Source organism: Gymnodraco acuticeps, unplaced genomic scaffold (genome assembly GCF_902827175.1).
Source record: "Gymnodraco acuticeps unplaced genomic scaffold, fGymAcu1.1, whole genome shotgun sequence".
Taxonomy (NCBI): domain Eukaryota; kingdom Metazoa; phylum Chordata; class Actinopteri; order Perciformes; family Bathydraconidae; genus Gymnodraco; species Gymnodraco acuticeps.
This window is the reverse complement of record NW_022989985.1, coordinates 3,999,721-4,021,748: the sequence shown is the minus strand read 5'-3', so window position 1 is coordinate 4,021,748 and position 22,028 is coordinate 3,999,721. Positions and strand designations below refer to the sequence as shown.

The 22,028-nt window shown below is 42.1% G+C and overlaps 2 protein-coding genes across 6 annotated transcripts in view; one reads left to right on the top strand and one right to left on the bottom strand.

Annotated features, from left to right (window-relative positions):
- Positions 1-6,607: 6,607 nt before the first annotated feature.
- neflb (neurofilament, light polypeptide b) lies at positions 6,608-9,256 on the bottom strand. The gene is made up of 4 exons (XM_034212573.1): positions 8,086-9,256; positions 7,777-7,901; positions 7,274-7,689; positions 6,608-7,190 (listed from the first exon to the last, which is right to left on the bottom strand). Exons 1-4 carry the CDS (start codon positions 9,154-9,156, stop codon positions 6,985-6,987), a joined length of 1,818 nt encoding a protein of 605 aa, XP_034068464.1. The 5' UTR covers positions 9,157-9,256; the 3' UTR covers positions 6,608-6,984.
- Positions 9,257-10,381: 1,125 nt separating this feature from the next.
- Positions 10,382-22,028, top strand: part of cabin1 (calcineurin binding protein 1) — a 47,125-nt gene continuing 35,478 nt past the window's right edge. For 3 of the 5 annotated variants that reach the window (XM_034212560.1, XM_034212559.1, XM_034212558.1), the window contains exons 1-27: positions 10,382-10,576; positions 11,182-11,240; positions 11,353-11,445; positions 11,564-11,677; positions 12,131-12,265; positions 12,407-12,587; positions 12,698-12,827; positions 12,925-13,074; positions 13,725-14,032; positions 14,119-14,299; positions 14,383-14,516; positions 14,606-14,823; positions 15,109-15,181; positions 15,380-15,567; positions 15,674-15,811; positions 16,150-16,338; positions 16,429-16,671; positions 16,772-16,925; positions 17,010-17,125; positions 17,339-17,500; positions 18,360-18,566; positions 18,735-18,880; positions 19,734-19,995; positions 20,217-20,387; positions 21,338-21,427; positions 21,559-21,719; positions 21,811-22,022. In XM_034212560.1, the coding sequence (XP_034068451.1) occupies positions 11,238-11,240; positions 11,353-11,445; positions 11,564-11,677; positions 12,131-12,265; positions 12,407-12,587; positions 12,698-12,827; positions 12,925-13,074; positions 13,725-14,032; positions 14,119-14,299; positions 14,383-14,516; positions 14,606-14,823; positions 15,109-15,181; positions 15,380-15,567; positions 15,674-15,811; positions 16,150-16,338; positions 16,429-16,671; positions 16,772-16,925; positions 17,010-17,125; positions 17,339-17,500; positions 18,360-18,566; positions 18,735-18,880; positions 19,734-19,995; positions 20,217-20,387; positions 21,338-21,427; positions 21,559-21,719; positions 21,811-22,022 (4,159 nt within the window). In that variant the 5' untranslated portion in view covers positions 10,382-10,576; positions 11,182-11,237. The remainder of the gene's footprint in view (positions 10,577-11,181; positions 11,241-11,352; positions 11,446-11,563; positions 11,678-12,130; positions 12,266-12,406; positions 12,588-12,697; positions 12,828-12,924; positions 13,075-13,724; positions 14,033-14,118; positions 14,300-14,382; positions 14,517-14,605; positions 14,824-15,108; positions 15,182-15,379; positions 15,568-15,673; positions 15,812-16,149; positions 16,339-16,428; positions 16,672-16,771; positions 16,926-17,009; positions 17,126-17,338; positions 17,501-18,359; positions 18,567-18,734; positions 18,881-19,733; positions 19,996-20,216; positions 20,388-21,337; positions 21,428-21,558; positions 21,720-21,810; positions 22,023-22,028) is intronic. The other 2 variants (XM_034212562.1, XM_034212561.1) reach the window with 1 other exon arrangement.

The following is a 22,028-nucleotide window of genomic DNA, read 5'->3' as shown; positions in this document are numbered from 1 at the left end:
TTAACTTTTAGTGAAAGCACCAATAGTCACCCCTAGAAAAATATTAGCAATACTGATTTTGAGGTATTTGATGAAAGCAATTGTGAATTGTAAATGTCTCCATATCACTAAGATCTAATTGTTTGAGTACTTCTTTTTATTGGTACCTTATCCTTTTTCTTTACTTTTGTTTTGAGTCAAAAATGGTGTTTTTATTTAATATTTGACACCTTGACATTTAATATTTGCTAACTTAAGTTTCTTTCGCATCTGTCGCTACTTTTGCATTAAAAAACGTCTTAGTACTTCATCCGCCACTGCACATCAATCAGTGGATATTCTGCAGCCATTCCGCATAAATCTTCAAATAAACAAAAATTGAATTGAGGGAAATTATAATGAGACTGACCCGTCTGTCCCTCGTTTTGCTTCAAGGACTCCTGATGCTGTCGGCTCTCCACTTTTAGAGCTACTGGCTGGCACACAATTTGACAATTTACAGAGGAGAATAATTAATTAAAACCAGAGTTATAAATCACTGATGTGTCATAAATAAGTTATCGCCAGGTTATTGTTTTAATTTAAAATGAGATTGAATCGCAAACTCCATACCGCTGCTCACATTACTCGCTTATAGAGACAGGTTTGTATTCTGATTGAGCATAAATGAACAAGACCTGGAACATAATAATGATCATATAATAATTGAGCATGAACAAGACCTGGAACATAATAATGATCATATAATAATTGAGCATGAACAAGACCTGGAACATAATAATGATCATATAATCACAAAAGGCTATAGTTGAAGTTGCTGCGCATACTATAATTGTTTAGAAACCAAATGAAACTAAGACCAAAGCAATTGTAAACTTGTCTATCAGTGAGACTATACTGAATTCAATTACATTTCATTTCAAACCAGCCAGTATCACAAATAACGCCCACCTACCTGCACAGTGAAGTAATTTACAGCTGTTGGCTGAGATCTGGTAGTCCATTTAGCCTTTTGTTTACCCCATCATGTGTGTGTGTGTGTGTGTGTGTGTGTGTGTGTGTGTGTGTGTGTGTGTGTGTGTGTGTGTGTGTGTGTGTGTGTGTGTGTGTGTGTGTGTGTGTGTGTGTGTGTTTCTTCTGTCACTGGTCAGCCAAATGGTGCTGTCAATAATGTTCAGCCATCCAATGCTTTTGTTGTTCCCTGCGGCAGGGTGATGTCCATGTTTTGTTTTTTTCCTCAGCTATAGTGAGCTTTGAATCCCATCTTGTGGTGAATTAGTAATACCACAATACAACACAGCTGAAACCTGTTATTGAATCTCATTATTTATAAATCGTAGCTATTTAAAAAAAGAACACCATACAGCAATGTGAGGAACTGTAATCAATGCAGACATTTTAAAAAGATGTTGCCTTAAGTTAATTACATTTTTGAATTGTTGCCTTCTTTCATCACATATAATTATAGTGTAACACATATGGATTATGTGATGTTTTTAACACCTTAAACAGCTTAAGGATTCAAACATATTCACCGAGCTCATCCTGAAAATGTGCTACTAAAAATGTATCTTGCAGCCATTTGTAGAATTCCCAAGGTTATGGCTTGAGCTTTTACACATGAATAGTGTGACCTATTTCAGTTTGAGCTGTAGGTGCCTGCTGTTTGGGCTTTTACATTTATTGAAAGGGGGGCTTCAAATAAGCTCATGCCCTTTTCAACAATCATTCTCTTTATTCGTTTGGCAAACTCTCTCACACTTATTATCAGATGTGAGGAGTTGCTTTTGGAATTTTAAAAGTTTAAAACAATCAAATCTGCAAAAAGGAATACAATATTGCCATCACCTGACTGCTGTGTGCTATTGCATACAATAGACCTTCCCTTGTAAAACCCCAAGAATGTGTTACACTTTGTTGTGACATGTAATTTAAAAAATCTTTTGTTACCTTTGCTTAACTTTACCCCATTAGAATCGTTAAGAATAAATCATTAAATTCAGATGGTGTGTGTTAGTACGTGCATGCCTCGCATTAATGTGTGTGACAGTTTGACAAGCAGAGTTGAACTCTGGAGTTCACCCTGAGTTGAAGGCTCCATTAGCAATAGGACCAGACAGGCTGAATCTTCACAGGAGATTCCCACTTCCCCTTCTCTTCTAATTCAGATCAGATTGTATCTCAGACATCCTTCCATTAAAACTCGCTGAATAGGTACATCTTTGACCTAGTCATTTGATCTTGTGCAAATGTGCACGGTAAATATGAACACTTTCACATGTGTATACAGAGGCTGAACATAAAGACTGATAGCTTTCACTTCTTTCTGCATGAAAGTAAAGAAGTGTTGTGTTAAGAGTGGGCTGTAGTTATTGTAGATAAAAATAGAGATGAAGCTACTGTCTGTTTACTTCGCCTAAGGGCTTTTCTTGTGTGTCACCCAACAGACACATAATGAATGAACATTTAGCATGACAAACAGCTGAAATGATAATAAATATGCTTTCTATTCACCATCCACCTTCCTACACTCTGGAGCATTTTTGTTTGTGCAAGTTACATGCTCCAGTGCACATGCCTGTGTTCTTTTTACTGTAATGGGATGCAAAAAAATGTAGCTCGTCAAGCATGCATATGTATTAAATGTATTATTTGAATAGATCTTGACCTGACTTGACTCCAGAGTTATTCAGTCGGGGACAACACCAAACTCTGTGAAATTCCTACAATGTAAGGAACTACATTGCTCCTGAGACAAGTGAGTGGTAGGGATCTGAACACCTCTCATAGCACCCCCCACTAAGGTGGTTCAATTATTGAGACAAAAGCAGACAAAGGGCCTAATGGATTTATGGGTCTTCTGCCAGAACCGCATGACGCCAGAGGCAAATTGGGCCTCGGCATCCACCTGGCTGTCTGGCAGAAGAATCAGGTGACAGCCTGGTCCTGCAAAGCTGAGCGGATAGGTCAATGCACTAGTCTCAACATCCTGGAGCAGAATTTGATTTGCAGTTGACTAATGGCTCAGGATAATCCACATTTTTTTCCTTTAACAGTTTGTTATATCAAATAAATGTTTCTTTAGCTTTTGCTGCATGGCATCAGATCCTGTATGTGCGTCAACGTTGTAACTGTAATGGTGGAAGCTGTCAATATTTATATGTGCTAATATTGACACCTACATGAATTACTTATAAGCTTGTAATATATTTTGATGCGAGACGTTTTTGTGCACAGAAATGCAAAAACCAAAAAAATCATGACAGCAAGAAACATAGTGTTAAAGCGTGATCACAAAATCAGGCTACTGCAGGTAACTTAGATAAGCACATTTATATGTATTATGTGTATAATTAACATCTCATTTCGAGATTGTGTTGCATGAGAAAGGACTTGCCTTGAGGCTCCCTCATTCATCTCCATCTGACTCAGTGATGCATCCTTTGTAGGCCTGTAGTGCACACATAAGGCCATCTGAAGCTATGTCTAAACCAAGAGAAGAGGGGATCTATTTTTAGAGTACGAGAGCCATATTTTTAAATGAAATAGTCTCAGTCTGCTGTCTTCCGGGCCAAAGGGAAGGCTTGTTCAACAGAGCCTTTTAATTAGGCGATACTCCGAGATCAGCAGAGGGAGCCACAACTCTTATCTTAGGCTTTCTTTCCTTTGTGAAGACAAAGCTGTCTGACAACTAAAAAGGCAGACTGCAGTGTGACCACCCTCTCTGTCTGGACCTTGGCCTGAGCAGCAGAGGAGTGTGCACACCCACCCAAAATGTTAAAAACATACTCAGGCTGACTCTCAAGGTGAAAGTATGTGTGAAGGAAACTTCTGTGTTGCAATGTTGAGGTGGAATGAAGGAGTCTGGATCGTCTTTAGCCACAGCACTGAGAGTTTATTTAAGAGTACATTTAATACAGCCGGGGAGATTACTTCGTTTCACACATCTCTGTGCACCCACCAAGCCATCTCTGACAGAAAAGAAGACACAGCCCGCCTCAACCTGAGAAGAGGCGGAGCTATCAGAAACCCGCGTTTTACCTAATCAATATCAGATGTGAGACAATAATCTGTTTGTCTCGCAAACTGCATGCAGGCAGGGATCCTTCCCCCACAGGAAAGGGGGAGAAGCTTTTGACCTGTGACCTCAATTTACAGAGAGGAGCTTTGACTTTAATACAAAGAATATTTGCAATATCACAGATTCTAAGAAAAGATAAGAAACTCTATAATCAAGATCAGATTAAAATATTCTCTTACAGTTGATCCTTCCAAAGACGTGTATGGCATTTCTTCTGTGTTTTGTTCCCCCCTTTACTCATTAAAAGATGTACATATATGTGTTTCTACTGCAGGTGCCTCCATCAATCTGGGATCACTACAGTGCAGCATTTCAGCTCAGCATCAAATCTGCTGTTTCTTTAAATAGTTCAAAAGCAAAAGAAAAATGTTGCTGCTTTAGTTTGCAGATTACATTTCTGACATTTCAAAACAGTAAATTATTGTATTCTTCTTGTATTTCCTCATGAAATAAAATATGCTTGTGTTGTAACTGAAAGCTGATATCACTTTCGTTATGAAGACAATGTTTCATGACTCTAGGACCAAGCCAGCCTTTCTTGTTTAGCTGTTAAATTCTAGGAGCAGGTGAGTGGTACAAAGTCAGTTTTTCAATACCTGACAATGAACAATTGTAAGTGTCATATTTAGGGTTTAGACATGATTACATTTTGTGAAGTATAAACAGACTATCAAGAATATGTCCTCGTGTTTGGAAGTTAACTGATATGTTAAAATCCTCCTGAATGTTGAAGTTAAACTTTTGTGTTTTTACGAAAACAATGTATTTTGGGGTAATACTGATAGTTCTTAAAAGGAGCTGCTGATGCCTGCTCCACCTTCAGCTCTTTGTTTTTCATCAAAGTATTGTACGTGTGGGAGGTCTCAGTGGGCCTCAGTGATGGGCCTCCCTCGCCCTCTGACAAAGTGTGTGCCCACTGGAGTGAGAGGGAGTTAAAAGATTTATATACCGGTCCATTCACATCCTAAATGTGACAGATGAAACGGAGCAAAACTCAATTTCTGAAAAATGAAATGTGATAAAAAAACGATACAGCTTTGCTTTGATATGTTATATTTACTGTGGATCGGTGTCCCAGCATGACCTAACATGCACCAACAAACCACAAACACACACTTGCAAGCCTCTAATAGCTGCATTATACGACACAAGTGATACTGTATGAGCACCTGAGAGAGTATCGATATATCCTGGTGGTTTACTGTATCTTTTGTGAAAATTGTTATCACTACTTTAGCATTCTGTCTGCAGGGTGGTTTATGTATTAAAATCTGGCCTGCAGTGCATCACTAGTGTATTTGTAATCAATAGGAAAACATTTACAATATTGCTATCTGTTTGAGTGGTGGATGGTGTGAGTGTGCAGAGCCAAATGCGCTGCAAAGTAGAATTTCTAGTCAATTAAATTGAGTGCTCCCTGGTCTTACTGTAGCAACCGAAGAGGAGGGTAATGTAGTTTAGCTGGGGTAAACTGAGGACAACGAGGATGGAGCTACAGAGGAGATCAAACCGTTTGGGGCATTGCTTTGACACGTTCAAAAACAAAGAAACTTGCATATTGAAAAAGAAGGTAAGAGTTATGATTATAAGCTGATGCAATAATTCAATGTGTGCCTGATCAAAAGATGCTCACACCAGTTTGCGTGAGAAGAGATGAGTGTGTGTGTGTTTGAAATTACCTTGTGTGATAGGATTGTGTCTCTGCATATGCCTAAAGAAAGCCTTTGGTCTCACCTCCTTTTTGTTCGGTAAAAAAACAATCTGTCCTCTGTCAAGGTTTATGGCAGCGGGATATGCTTCTCTTCTTTCTCTTGCTCCCCTCGATTCCTCCTCAACCTCTCTCTCCCTAATGCAATAATGAAATTGCCCCCCCTCCTTCCTCTCTCCCTCGCTCTCTTAACTGTCCTGCGTGAGTTGACACTTGGCCAGACTCTTTGGTGCAGCAGACTAGCTGACTCATAAATGTTTCAGTGCGCCCTGATTTATGGACAGTGATGGGGATGAGTTTGAGGCAGCAGGAAAAACACCACTGTCAGCTCACCCATCAGAGACTGTAGGGCACATCAGCGCAGAGACGACCTGCTGACTTAAGATAAAGAAGAAAATGCCATTGTTACTCTTTTCTGATAAACTACTTGTGTTTAGCCAAGTCCAGAGAAATATAATGAGGCTGTGTTGGCAGATAGTGCTGAAAAAGTGAAGCCTTATACTGTGTTTTGTTTTGAGTATGTTTCAAGCATTTTAACGTCAAGGTGTGGCTTGGTGTCTTCTGCTGAGTTTGCTGCAGCCCTCCCTTCCTGTTAATTGTGAATTGAATTATCAATATGGATATAACCAAAGGCTCCTTGGCTGCCATCTATTTTCTTTTTCCATTAACCTCCATTAACATTCTGGTGAGAAAGCAACATTCTGTATAAAATTAGCAGTGAGTCACAGAGCTTCGACATTGAATATAATTTTCAGCTAATGTGTTTATTTATTATTTCTTCTGACAGTTCATGGCAACTGTTCCTGTTTATTGGTACAAATAAAAACTCAAGGGCCAGCTCTGGGTTGACAAGGCTTTATTGAAGGCAGCACATCATGGATTTAAAGCACTAAGTGAGGACTTGAAGTAAGGCTTTTCAAACCGGGTGTTGCACATAGAGTACAGGCATATATTGGTGAAAGTAAAGCACACAGGTGTTTGCAAACAAATCTTTTCAAAGCCACATTTTCTCTCCCGACCATAAACATCCTGTGTTATTGATTAGCTTGTATTTTGTTTCGATTCTTTGCTTTTGCACACATGCTGTTGGTCAAGTTGTTAATACCGAGAATTTCACCAACGTGATGTCTTCTAATTTCAGGATTAGAGAGGTATCTCACCGGAGAAGACATCCTACAGCTACAATGCTAGCAGGGACTTTGTAAAGCATTTCAATTTAAACTTTTTTCTCAGTTGCTTTTCCATTTTTCTCTTCGGCCTCCACCTCGTCTTGTTTTTCAGCTTTTTCCTCCTCTTTCTTATCCTCGTCATCATCCTGTTTTTCTTTCTGCTCAGCATCCTCCTCTTCTTGAGGCTGGGTGTCTTCTCCTCCTTCCCCCTCATGTTCTTTTTCTCCATCCTCTGCATCACCCTGTTCATTTCCTAAAGAATGTGAGGTGAGAATAAAAGTTAGAATTACTTTACTACTACACACATGCACTATGGAAAAGATTAAAAACGGTTACCTTCTCCATCTGCTTCTTCCTCTCCCTGCTCTTCCTCCTCCTTTTCTTCAGACTTGTCTTCCACCAACTCTTCTCCCTCTGAATTCTCCTGGACCTTCTCTTCACCCTGATCTTCCTCCTTTTCTTCCTCTACTTCCTCCCTCTCTTCCTCTTCCAGTTGCTCTTCATCCTCCTCCTGAGGCAGGCTGGCCTCCGCCTGCTGTGCTTGGCTTGCGGATATTGTCTCTTCTGTGGGCAGGGATCTAGAGTAGAAGCGGGAGCTCAGCATGTACGGAGCTGCAGAGGTTAGCTGGGACTGCATGGAGAACTGAGTTCTTCGAAAGGATGGAGGAGTGGCGTACATGGATTGGGAGTAAACGTTGAAGGACCCTGGGCCCGAAACATTGAAACGGTTCTCTTCTCCTTCAAGGAGCTTCCTAAAAGAATAAGAGTCACATAACATCAAGTAAATACGTCAAATCCCACAATTACAGCACAATATATAAGCAACTTGCATCCCTTACCTGTAGGCTGCAATCTCAATATCCAAGGCCATCTTCACGTTCAACAGATCCTGGTAGTCTTTCAAGTATCGAGCCATGTCATTCTTGTTGGCCCTCAATTCTTCTTCTATTTGACTTATTGAATCCTGCCGAAAAAAGATAAAGTCACATGTAATAGCACATTTAGGGCAGGATGTGTATCAGTTCTTCTTTCAGGTATCACTGCACGCTCTGTGAGACTTACCTCAATTGCCAAAATCAATATACATTTTCCATAGAAAGGATAATTCAAGCACTGTTCCTTTATTTTACTTTATTTCGGTCACTAACCTGCAGTGCAGAGATCTCAGCACTCTGTTTCTCCTCTACGTCCTGAAGTTGGTTTTCCAGAGCTTGATTCATCTCACGGCAGGCATCAATGTCCAGCTCCCTGGCTTTGATGAGGCGACGATATTCTGCAGCCTCATCTTTGGCATTACGTGCACTCTCTGTGTTGCGAGAAGTGCCTACTGTCATCACATTCACCTTGTCACAGAACCATTCTTCGGCTGTTTGAAGGTTGCGGTTTGCCAGCTTCTCATATTGAACTCGGATGTCCCGGAGAGAAGCGGAAAGGTCAGGCTTGATGACCTCCATCTCCACTGAAACCTCGGCGCTCAGCTGTATTTGGGCCTGCAGCTCTGCAATCTCACTCTCGCAGAGGCGCTTCAGAAAGGTAAGCTCATCCAGCAGGGTCCCAACTCTTTTCTCCAGCTCTGCCCGGGTCAGTGCACCTTCATCTGCTCCCTTCCTGGCATCCATGAGCCTGCCCTCTGTTTCCTCTCTACCAAGCACTTCCTCCTCATAGCGTTTTTGGAGGTTAGTAAACACGTCCTCCATCTCATCCCTGTGGTCCTGGGCAGCTTGCTTCTCATGGCGGGCCTCTTCCACAGCAGCACGGAGCTGGCGAATCTCATGCTCATACAGGGTACGAAGGTTGGATGGCTCAGTCTGCCTCTGCCTGAGAATCAGGAGTTCAGTCTCCAGCAACTTGTTCTGCTGCTCTAGTTCATGGACCCTCTCAATAAAGCTCACAAAGCGGTCATTCAGGTCCTGCAGTTCAGCCTTCTCCTGGGTCCTTAAGACTTTGAACTCAGAGCTGACCTGGGCTGCTTGTTCAAGGCGGAGCTCGGTGGCAGCTGCAGATACTGGAGCTGAAAGCATAGAGGAGTAGCTGGAAGTAGCTCGGGAATGGGTCGGATAACTTCTGCGTGAAGAGACATAGGAAGCCATTGGGGCGGAGTGGCTGGAGTAGGCAGACCTAGATCCTATTCCTCCTCCAGCTCCATATCCTGCATTGCGCACAACTACCCTCCTCTTGTGAGAAGAAGGGAAGTAAGGGTCAAAGCCGATGGAAGTCATGACTTCAGAAAACGGGACGCTCTAGGAATGAAGCTGGGTTGACTGCGAAGTGAATCTAAAATACACTGGCTTTTATAGAGCCAGTAATGACTGTGACGTAAGCTATTTTGCAGTCATGCTGACAGAAGGAATTGATAGTGGTGCCAGCTATCCAGGCTCAGCCAAGGGAAAGATGCAGTGGGGTTAGGATGGAGGAGGCGGGTAAGTGGTGGAGCCACACAGGACTGCAACAGACAGGGTCACTGAGGACAAAACAGTACGCTGTTGCGCATAAAAACTGCAGAAGTTGTTATAATTTGCCATCATATATCCTGACAAAGATGGAAGACAGGAGAAAAATTACCTTTCTTAAAAGATGATGCTGCCTTGCACTGTTTTGCATTATCTGCATGCTGTGTTAAAAATAATATTAATAAAATCATTATTATGATGCAAGGGTTAGGGTTAGGGTTACATCACAATTAAATGTCACAGACAACAAAGCAATTCAGCTAAAGATCAAACCCTTAACCCAATGCTCTGATCAGGAAAATACCACTTTAATCTTAGAGAAAACATTTTACTGTATTATATTAACATTTTGCCCTCTAGTGGTTGCCTTTTGCCACAATTTACAATGCTGGCTAAAAATGTATAAAACGGAGTATGCTATATTGATGTATAAGACGTTATTTTCTGGTATCCTTCCTGAAATTCCCTGGCTGCTATCATACTATTTCACATGCTACAATTATTTGTATTTATGTTTAAATACTGTTACTGTATCCTACTTAGTGTTGTCCATCTGGATGGGTACTTTTTGTGAACTGTAATTTGTGTAATTTCTATCTCTAAAATGTTATGCATGACTCTTAATTAATATTTGTCCTCTTTACTTTTGCTGTAACAATGTAAACGTATCCTCTGTGGGACTAATAGGTATTCTGATTCTGATGCTGAAATAAGTGTAATGGCTATAGATGTTTTTAAAGCAACACTTTTGACAGATTTGTAAAGTTGTTATGCACAAGTGAAACATATTAAGTTAATTAGCTTGTTGTGCCTAATGTAAAATAGATTGTCTTCCTTGTTCATTTTCCCATTCCAGTTACTCACTTATAAGGATTAACCATAGACTTTGAGATGAATGACAATTTCTGTGGCGTGGCTTCAACCAATATCCCAACATATGATTGGTCACAAGAATGCACCTACAGCGTATTGACCAATCAGGGACGTCTTTACTAATTGGCGGTAACCAAATGTCATGCTCTGACGCCAACGCCCGTAACGTTAACAACAACAAAGGATGGAGAATAAATGAAGTTTCAAACTTGCTTTGTGCCTTACGTCCACTTATGACCGCGGTGTTTTTTTAACCGTACGCTGCCTTGTTGGAATAAAAGTAACGTTACAAATGCTTTTACATCGGGAATGAACGGTAAGACGCCCAGCTTTGCAAGTGATGGTCACCCGGTGAAACACCAGCTAACGTTAGCTCATATGATCTGCTAATACCAGCTAACTGAGACAATAATGTGAGCCAGGTGAATCTGCTAGCATGTCAGCGATCTATATTAAGCATGCTTTCCAGGGTTTTGTTCGTAATAATAACCGGTGAAGCTTAATACCTGCTCCAGACAGACTGGAGCAATGCACCACCGCAGAGCTAAGCTAACTATGCTAAGTTTTAAGTTGCATTTCGGTGAGGTTAGCTAGCCGGTCCCAAGATGTATGATTGTGTTACGTGATAACAGTTGACAGCAGCAGGGTTGCCTTTCGCTTCTCTTCTCGAACAAAGCTCTTGCATACACTCAAAACTGCACAAACGTAATGAATAATGCAGAGCCTTTAGACTGGTAAGCGATAGATAGATACCTAATTCATGCCAAATTGGGAAATGATTTTGTCGCAGCAGTGTTGTGAAATGTAATCGAACGTTTTTCTCTATACGGATTTCCACGTTATGTCCCATCTTTCTTGCTGAATTGATGTCCTGCCTGCCTTCATTCTTCCTATCTTTGTTTGCTTTCCATGCATCTGTAGATTCCAGCAAAAGCTACTAACCGTGAAGGTGGAAGGTCTCATCACAACATATTAAAATGGTAATGCTTTTAATAATTGAATGCATCTTCGTTCCCAATCCTGATGTATATTTACAGGAGTTATGGATCTGCTTGCTAAAGGGGTTTGCTACTTTTTCTGTGCTCTTTGCAGATTCGCATAGCAGCGCTGAATGCTGCTTCGACAGCTGCAGATGAGTCCCAAGACCCCTTGAGAAGTAACAAGAGTCAGACAAAAGAGGCTCAGGTACAGATTGTGTGCGGATGAATCAGCAAGATTAGGCCTGCACAGCTGATGCAGACCTTTTTTTTGCCTCTGTACATCTAAATGGGTTTTCTGATTGGTCTTCTATTTCTGTCAACAGGAAGCTGAGGCATTTGCTTTATATCACAAAGCTTTAGATCTGCAAAAACATGACAAGTTTGAGGAGTCAGCCAGGGCCTATCATGAGCTTCTCAAGACTCCACTGCTCAAAGAGGTAATATATCACTCATTATATAGTGCTGTCAAGACTCTCAAAATATCACAGCAATAACACTTTAATACAATACAAGTCCTATCCACAACAATGAAATACTGATTAGTATATATATAGGTAAGATATTTCACACATTGCCACAGGCCTCTGGGCTTTTAGGAACTGGTGCCGAAACAGTTTATGACGTCACTTGTTCTTTACTTGGTGAGACTGTTATAAGTATACATTTTGAATCTGTTTTAAACATGCCTTCCAAATATTACATTTTATTTTTGCTGCAATGATACGCCAAATATATGATTCACAATATGCACTTTGGCTTTGTGGTGGGACAAACCCTGCTCATGTACAAAAGCTGTGTGTGTGTAATCATTCATATTGATTGACTGCAAGAGAATTCTGCATTGCTCTGTGTTTGGTGCCAAATTAGATTTTATTCTCTAATCATTTTAGGCTATGCCCTCGGATGATCACAAAGTAGGTCTCAAGCATCCTGGACTGATGTTGAAATATTCTACTTTTAAAAACTTGGCTACTATGTCTGCATTGCGGGATGACCTGGAGACAGCTATGGAGTTCTATTTGGAGGTAAATCAAAGGAAATGGTGCCAGTTGAACGCTTTTTCTTTATTATCCTTTTTGGCAGGTCAGATTTGTGCAACTAAATGCGTCATTTAGATACACATGAATAAAAGTACTAACCTTATGTTCTGCTTTGCTCTTTTTTAGGCAGTTATTTTGGATTCCACTGACGTAAACATGTGGTACAAAATCGGTCAGGTGGCTGTGCGACTTGTGCGCATTCCCCTTGCTCGACATGCCTTTGAGGAGGGATTGCACTGTAACCCAGACCACTGGCCCTGCCTGGACAACCTCATAACTATTCTCTATACACTCAGTGACTACACCTGTATGTAATGCTTCATTATAATCCCCTTTGCTCTGTATCCTCTCTCATTAACAATGTAAGAACTCAAGTATAGAAAGCAAAGTAACTGTTATCTGCACACATTCTCCCAGGTTGTTTGTACTTCATCGCCAAAGCCCTAGAGAAGGACCATTGTTACACTAAAGGCCTGGTGTTGAAGGAGAAAATCTTTGAGGAGCAGCCCTGCCTGAAGAGGGACACAATGCAGATGTTCATGAAATGGTGAAGCCGCTCACTTTTTATTCCTCCATCTCTTTTGAATGTTCCCTACATGAAGCTCTACAAGTTTACATCACTGACAAACCTCTGTGATTTTCAGTGATATGTCTATTCACTATGTGGAAGTGGAGACGGAGGAATGCAAATCCATTGTGGAAGAGGCACTAGACTTACGAAAGCGCCGACAGGCTCTCTCTCACTGTGAACCAAAACCAGACCTTGTCCTGATTCAGCCCATCCGCTGCCTCTCGTAAGTGCTGCGAACGTTTTGTTCTTTCTGTCTGGGTGGTTTAGCCTACATTGTTCAACAGAATAAGTTTGGTAATAATATTCAACAAGCTGTGTTTTAGTAGCAGAACTTATGGGGCGGTGGTGGCGAAGTCGATAGGGACTTGGCTTGGCAACTGGAAGGTCACCAGTTCAAGTCCCGACAAGACCAAGTGCTACCGAGGTGTCCCTGAGCAAGGCACCGTTCCCCACACTGCTCCCCGGGCGCCGTTCAAAATGGCAGCACACTGCTCCTAACACTAGGATGGGTCAAATGCAGAGAAACAATTTCCCCACGAGGGATTAATAAAAGTCCATCTTATCTTATTATAGTTTTAATATATTTTGGTTGCAAGTAGTATATTTATTACAATATCTAACAACTTTATTGCAATTTAAACATAGAATGCATTCTTTATATGCCCTTTTTCTTTGTGACAATGGATTAATTAATACTTAGAAAAGTGTTGCTAGAAAATGCAGAAACAGTATATATTTTCCTTAAAATCTTGATTTACCTCGACTGATATTGAAGTAAAGGATTTCAGCACTAAATGTACGGTTGCCCAAAGCTCTTTCTTGCAGTGAATAAGTGACATCCCTTTATATAAACACACTGTTGTTGTATCTCAGATGGAAGCATGTGGGTGAAAGCCTTCTTGCGATGTACCGACATCAGACCACATGTGAGTCACCACGCCCGAGTCTTGGCCGCAGAATTGATTTATCGGAGTACCGGGACCCAGACTTCCTTCAGAACCTCCCCCAGCCCAGCAGCCCTGTCAGTGTGGTCCCGCCCACTGTGCTGAGCAGCAGCCCCAGCTCCCCCCCGCCCCCCATGCCCCTCCCTGAGCCTGCAGTGCTGCCCCAACCCAGCGCCCAGCCTCAGATTACACCTGCCCACACCACCGTGGAGGTCACCACTTCTGCTCCCATTGTCGGTCAGTCGCTTATAAAGAGAAATGTTGATGTGACCTGCCTATGTATAATAATATATAATCATTATTTTCCTACTGTATGTTTACAGCTACTGCCATGGACGTTTCAATGTCAGATAAAGTAAAGAAAGCTCCAAAAAGGAAACGCGTGGCAGTAGAAGATAGTGGGGACACGGCCAAGCGACGCTCGGCACGTGTTCGAAACACAAAATGCAAGAAGGAAGAGAAGATTGATTTTCAGGAACTGCTTTTTAAATACCTACCTTCAAGGTATCTCACACTCAACTATTGTACAATACATACATATATGTCTTGTTGTAATTGTGTTGAAAGACTTTACTGGTTTGTCTTAGGTTAAAGAAGTTTGATCCTGATAATGATGATGAGAGTCTGAGTAATCTTGAGACACAGTGTGATGGGAAGGAGGACATGAAGCCTTTACATGGGAGTTGCCTGCCTGCTGAATCAGTTGAATACATGGAAAATGGTTAGTAGTGCATTGTGGATTTGCATTTAAAATGTGGAGCCATGTTGCTGATTCTGTCATTTTAACAAACTGCACATTTCCTTCTGCAGAACAACAGGATGTCCACAACTTCCTGCTCGATAACATGACCAATGGTGGTATACTGGACGTGATGATGCGCTATCTGAAGGCAGTGGGTCAGAAGTTTACGATGGAGTGGCCCCGGGGCCTCACTGCTGTGGTACTGGAGGTCTATAAGACCTGGAGGAAGCACAGCGGGGGGCTTCCTAACCCTCTGCTTCGCGACTGCACCAACAAACACATCCGGGTAACAGACAAGAAAAATGCTTACTTGAACTTTGATTGTTATTTCATTAAGGACGTTTGAGTGCGTGTTCAATTTAAAACATTGGCACTGTCCCAGGTAGTACTGATATTTTCAGACTGGATATGTATCACATTTTTGAAAGAGTCTGCTTTTTCCAGCCTCTAATATAGCTTTAAATCTTCTTGAATTGGAACCAGGGAACTATAGCTTTTTATCCGAATTGGCCTCATATGATGCCCCCACAGCTAACTCTAATACGTGACTGTATATCTGCTACCTTTACAGGAAATGTTGGAGATGAGCTTAGCATCTATGGAGTTGCAGTTGGAGCAATGGGGATACGCCAAAGGGAAGGCTGGTAAGTAGCAGTGAGCTAAGCCCCCATTTTGAGGCCACTATACTGTTGATTTTAATAAATTGGACTAGATTGGCCTAAAGGGGGCACTGCAATTACAGTTCTAAACACAGTGACATGAATGAATAGCTAAATCCTGGGAAGTCATTTGTGTGTTACAACATGTTCATATTTGTTTTATATATTATTTTCCTTGTCTAGTGTCTACAAGAAGAAGCAACATTTGTCCCGGCAGTGATGCGGCTGACTCTGAGTTCCCCGGGCAGCACTTCCAAAACGATTTGTTACTCCTAGCCTTAGGTTCATCCCAGAGAGACTTGTTCGAGGAAGACTGGCTGGATGTCATGGTGCGTGTCTACTGGCTCAAGGCACGATTCTTGGCCCTGCAGGTAAAGTCTATATTTTTTGTTTTTGCTTCACTTTTTATTAACTTGGTCCTTTCCCTCAAACTCTGCCAGATGAGACTTGTAAGTCTGTCTCTCTTGTGTTTGTCAGGGAGACATGGAGTTAGCCCTGGAGAGCTATGATGTGTGTGTAGGTCTGTTGCAGAGCAAACCGAAGACCCCTGAAGGGAAACATTACACCATCAGCCTGCCTAACCTACGTGTAGACGCAGCGATCTCTGTGGAGGAGGTCAGTGCAATGGCTGACAAACCACCTATCTTCCATCAATATGACCTCTCATTTCCAACAAAGTATAATATAATAATATAAAAAGTGTTTTAAAGTCTAACTTTAATATAGAAAAAAAATATTAGCAGGGGGCAGTCGATTTGCAATTATAAAAAAAAAGAAGTGTATTATGCTAAATCATACAAATAATTAAATAAAAAACACAGCTTTTGTTTTTTTCCCGGTTTGATTTTTAAGCACGAGTGTAAATTATTAATTAGATATAAGGCCCTTGATTATCTTGTCGCTGTGTTTTGACTGTTTTTTCTCTTTTTGGTCTCGTCTATCCCCATGGACAGATTGACAAGAGGCTGAAGTCTCTTGAGCGTTGTCAGTCCTTGGAGGAGATTCAGCGTCTCTTTGAGTCTGCAGACTTTGATTCTGTGGTGCGCCTGCTGCAACCCACCCTTAATTACGGCGGCAGGAGTAAACCTCTGGAGTTTGTGAGCTCAGCACCAGAGCGGCCTGCTCAGCTGATGCTGCTGCAGGTTAGATCCTCTCCATCAGTATCCATTGAACCTGGTAGATCTTTTGAAATGTGTGATGGTTGACACTTCTTCCCTGAATTTGAACTCTAGGACTCGCTGTTGAGGCTTGAGGACTACCAGCAGTGTTTGGAGTACAGCGAGCTGGCTTTGAATGAAGCCCTGCAGCAGCTCAACTCTGCTCCTAACAACTCGTCCCCCAGTAAGGAGGAGTGGGTCAGTACCATCGGGAAGCTGCTGGACGGCACCGAGGTCTGCTTCATCACAGACTCAGAGATTCTAAGCAATATCCCTCACCTCTCCAGTATGGCTCGACTGGCAAACAACCTCATTCAGGTAAGAAGGGAGCCAAAGCCAAAAAACATTTTAAATTTGACACTGAGTAGAAACTGATCAGCCTCTTTGGAATTGTAATCTGTTGTTTGTGTGTTTTCAGCTGATTGACATGAGCATGAACATTTCCGACGATCCCAAGGACCCTTATTTCTTCTCGGTCCTGCCTTGGATTATCCTGTATCGCATTATCAAACATGAGGAGGCTGCTTTCGACTGCATGCTTCTACAGCATATCCCTGTGGGGGGTGAGGAAGGTTTGTTGTCCTCTTGTTTTTAATGCCTTCCCTTTTCCCTTGGTAGTTGTTACACCGAGTGACCCTTTCAAGTCTCATTTTCAGAGAACTCAGACACTCCCATGCTGCCCTCCTCCCTGATGCTGCTGAACACGGCCCATGAGTATCTCGGCCGTCGCTCCATGTGCTGCAACTCAGACGGCGCACTGCTCAAGTTCTATGTAAGTGTATTTATAGACTTCTCTCTACACATACTATACTACCACCAAGGTGATATGTGAATGCACAGCTTGAGAACATGGCTGCGGTACATTCCTGCTAGTACATTTTTAAATAATGTAAATTAAGCCCTGAAAAATGTCTATGTGATAGTGTGACTAGAATAATTTGTATGTACTACCTTGACCGGGCGTTTTTTCTTATGTTTTGTAAAGGTTCAAGTTTTGAAAAAAGAGGTTGCAGCCTCTTCCAGCACTGCGTCTCACCCCTACAAAGAAGAGTTGGAGATGGCTTTGGAGCAGTCCCTTTTCTGCCTATATGCTTACCCCAGTAAGAAGAGCAAGGCCCGCTACCTTGAGGATCATTCGTCTCCACAGGTCGCTCACTCACATGCTCCTAAACTTCTCTCTGGTCATACATTTTATTTTATATATATATCATAATTTTTTCATGCTGCTTGGAGATTCTTTTGAATTACAAAATGCAAAAATCAAATACAGCTCAGCTTGTTGTTCTTAAACCAAAGTATTATGTAATCTAAAATGGCTGCTATAAAGATAAAAGACAAATGGTGTTGAAGAGGCGGTGAAATAGTGAGGAGGTGGTGAAAATGGCGCATGGCTTTGACTAATTGGTATGATTTCTCACATGTATTGGCAAAAAGAGATTTGAGAGACTGCAATCATTTGCCCTCGTTGATCCTCACTCACAGAGGACGTCTGCATTTTCCACTAATGTTTTGTTTGCTTGTATGGTTAGTACGCCTGGGGTCAATTGAGGGGGTCAAATGGCATTAATGACGAAAAAGCATTAGTGAGGAATGTAAAAAAAACGTTGGATCAACCTGCAGCACTCCACCCACTGTTGTTCAGCAAAATGTAGATCTATCGTTGTTCACCTTTTGAGGTCATATCGACCCTAAAGATTATTTTTGAATAGCTACATTATAACTCTTAAATAACAATTCCACTCCTTTATTATCTCATGCATTCTGAAGCTTTGTGGATACAGCCCCTGGTCTCTTGTATTTTTGTAATGCACGTGTCCAGCCACAAGGGGGGTGTCATTGCCACCGTTTTTGTAATAGTGCTACTGACTGTAGTTATGCAACATCACAGGGCAAGAGGAGCATCCCCAGAAAACCTCCATACCACTTAATTTCTCTTGTCTGTTGCTCTCTAACACAATGCATGTTGACACTAATGCTTTTCTTTGGACTCAATCTGTGTTTTGCAGGTTGAGCTGCTGTGGTGTGATGCCCTATTCATGTTCCAGTATTTCAAACCTAAGTCACTACCTGAGTTTGACAGCTATAAGACAAGCACAGTGTCTGCTGAATTGGCCAATCTGCTGAGGAGGTTCGCTGGTATCGCCCCCACAAGCGACACCCCTGTCCTCACCATGGATGAAGTGGCAGCCTACATTGAGGGCATGGCAGAAAAGGTCAGTTTGTGAGGCCACACTGACTGTGGAGACACCAGTGACTCACACAGGCTAAAGAGGGCTGAGTTCTGCTCTGTCTCTGTGCCCGTCATTCCTTCAGCTTCATTTGCAGGCTTGTCCCTAAGAATCATGGTTATTAAAGTAATGTTTAACTTATATATTTTTCAGGCCCCTTGTCTTCCTGAGGGTAGTGCTCCTGCTCCTCCAATCATCGATGAGATGTTTTACCTGCTGGCTGATTACCATTTCAAGAACAAGGAGCAGTCCAAAGCCATCAAGTTCTACATGCATGACATATGCGTGTGTCCCAACAGGTAGGTCTTTTCTTTGCTTTAGTGTCACAAAGCATCTATGTGTTATGAATACAGGAGAAACCAATTATAGTGATCACAGTTACAGTTATCAACCACTGCTGTGGATCCATAAGCTTGAAACAGAATACATCCTGTTTTTATTCATTTCCGAAAAGTCATTAAGCTGTCGTATAACAGTGTTACGGTACGTCCACACGGCAGCGTCGCGTTGAAGCTTGCCGGTGGGCGTGTCTGGCGTGCGACCAACAACCAATCACATTAATCTCCCGCCCCAGACACACAAGCACGTGGTTTGATTGGCTGGCGCTTCCAACGACGCTTGAAAAGTTGAACTTTTCTCATCTTTCGAAGCGAGCAACGGAGGCGACGCGACGGAACCACAATGCAGTTCGCCAAAGCGTGACGTTACTCCATTCTAAGTGAATGGGAAGCGTTGAAGCATGCGACGTTGCCGTGTGGACGTACCGTTAGTTCCTTTAAGGACAAAATATACATAACATTTTTTTTAACTACAGTAATAAATAAATGAAAGATAACGCCCTTAATTTAAGAAGGCCCCTAGCGAAAGAGCAGGCAGAAGAACTGGCAGCGAGCCAGTAAATACCAAAGCAGTCTGTTCCATTACCTTCTTATCATGTAATAAATTAACAAAAATATGATAATCTGCATGATATTTTATTAAAACCAAAACAATATTTGTTAAATAATCATACGGGTAATGTGATCAATTTGATCCAGACTTGAACACTATAAGCGGTTTCCACTGTATTAGCAAATGTGTGTCTTGTATTTTACAAAAATAGTACAGATGCATACTACAGATCTTTTACTAAAAGCAAACATTTCTCCTCAGGTTTGACTCCTGGGCCGGAATGGCTTTAGCTCGGGCCAGCCGTATTCAGGAAAAGCTCAACTCCAATGAGCTGAAAAGTGATGTTCCTATATGGAAACACTCTCAAGCAGTGCTTCACTGCTTTAAGAGGGCCCTGGAAATAGACAGCTCCAACCTGTCTCTGTGGATCGAGTATGGCACCATTTCATATTCGCTGCATACATTTGCTTCTCGTCAGCTCAAGCAGTGGCGCAACGAGCTCCCCCCAGAGGTGGTTAAACAGGTGAGACATGTTAACAGAAGTGTCCTGTTCCTCATCTGTAGTCACTTGTCAGTTTTTGTTGAGTTTTAATGTCAAATGTTTCTTGTGTGAGCCTAACAGATGCCACATTCTGTCACTTTTGCCTGTTGCACATGTGAATTTGTTGTAACATAAATGGATCTGTCGCCTTCATCTAAATAACTCATCAAGGTTCAAACGTGTGTGTGTGTGTTTGTATTCAGATGGAAGAAAGGAGAGACTCCATGTTGGAAACAGCCTCCCAGTGTTTCCAGGGAGCTTCCCGTTGTGAGGGTGACAGTGATGAAGAAGAGTGGCTCATTCACTACATGCTCGGGAAGATAGCAGAGAAACGCAAACAGTCTCCAGTGGAATATCTGCAGCTTTACAAAAAGGTAAACAACTTCAGGTTATAACCTTAAGTTCTGTTTCATTCCCTCCTGACTGCCAGTGGCATTAAACAATGAGGACAAGACGCTTTGTTCTCTGCACAGGTCAACATCTGATATAAAGAAGTCATGTGGATGACATGTAGGCTCTGGCATGGCCTCTCTGATCTTATCGCTGTTAGCCTGGCAGCTACCGCTGGTTAATCTCTCCATAAGATCTATGCTGCTTGCAGGTGTAGGCAGGCACGTTCTGTGTTGTTTAGGGTTTGTCATTCTGCCCGAGATTGTATAGGTGCAGTGCAACTGGGTCAATATATTATGTTTTATGATACATTCTTTTGAATGTTCATTTCTTCTGGGGTCCAATAAAACGTGTCAGCTGGAACCTGTGTTAAAATGTAACTCAAGATCTTAAAAAATAGCTGGAAGAATACGGCTATCACACAGCTAAAATACAAAAGCATAAGGTTCAGGGAGATTTTCTTAGGTGAGTATAATTGATATAATTCAGTCTGATAGGAAGAAACAATTACATTTAATAGATACCTTTCTTCGTGGTTAACATCAGAGAAATGGTAACCGTGGAAAAAGTCATTTAAAAAATCTTTTGGTATGAAGTTGACTGCAGCCATTTATTAAGCTCTCTCCGGAGTCGTTTCATAACCCGCCTACAGAAACAAAGGCCACTGCCCTTCCACCCTCGCAAAATTAGGTTTTTTCCTAGAGAGAACAATGCATGGAGTTAGTCATCGCTTTGTTGTTGTGATTAGATCAGAGGAGGCACATGAACCTGTATGAAACACGTTGTCATGGAGGTCAGCAGAGGATGAGGGGGGCAGTGTGAACACAGGGAACCATGATGCCAGGCTCTACTACTCCTTACTGCACGCCTTCCCTCCATTTTACCTTAACAGATGATTGTGTCGGGTTGGTGACTCTCCTTTTTATATCTCTAGGCAGCACACTATCTGCATGAGGAAGCTGCAAGGTACCCCCGGAAAATCCACTACCATAATCCTCCTGACCTGGCCATGGAAGCCCTGGAGGTAAACTACCTGTCGCCGGTGGATCAAACACTTTCTAGTGGTGTCACATTGATTGTGTTATGTAAGATAGCTGTTTAAAGCATTCACATTTACGCCTTTTTCACGTCTTATTTCTAATTTCTGTCTTCCAGTTGCATTTCCGTCTCAGTGCCACCACCCTTAAACTATTAGAGGGTGAAGTGTCTGATCTGGACCACGAGCTGTTTTTCAATTTGTTGGTAGAGGCCGCTACCGGGGCATTTGCCAGGGCGGAAGAGAAGAGTATGCCGAGCATGCCTAGGTCCCTTGAAAAGTAAGATAGAAATATAACCAAGCAGCAATCACACAAACACTGCAAAACCATCATTCACCTTGTTGTTGATTGGAACTTGATTTTTTTGCAGGGAGAAACCCCCCTCCATGACGGATGAAGACTTTAATTGCTCGTCAGTTTGCACAGGGAACGTCCTGAGTCCCTCCCGTCCATCCGCTGCCACCCCAGGTCTGACATCCCCTCCTTACGTGGCCACGCCGTTTGACCATGATTACGCCAAACGCAAAACACTCCGACGGCAGCAGTGGCAGCAGCAGCGGCATGAGGAGCAGCAGGCCGATGGTACAG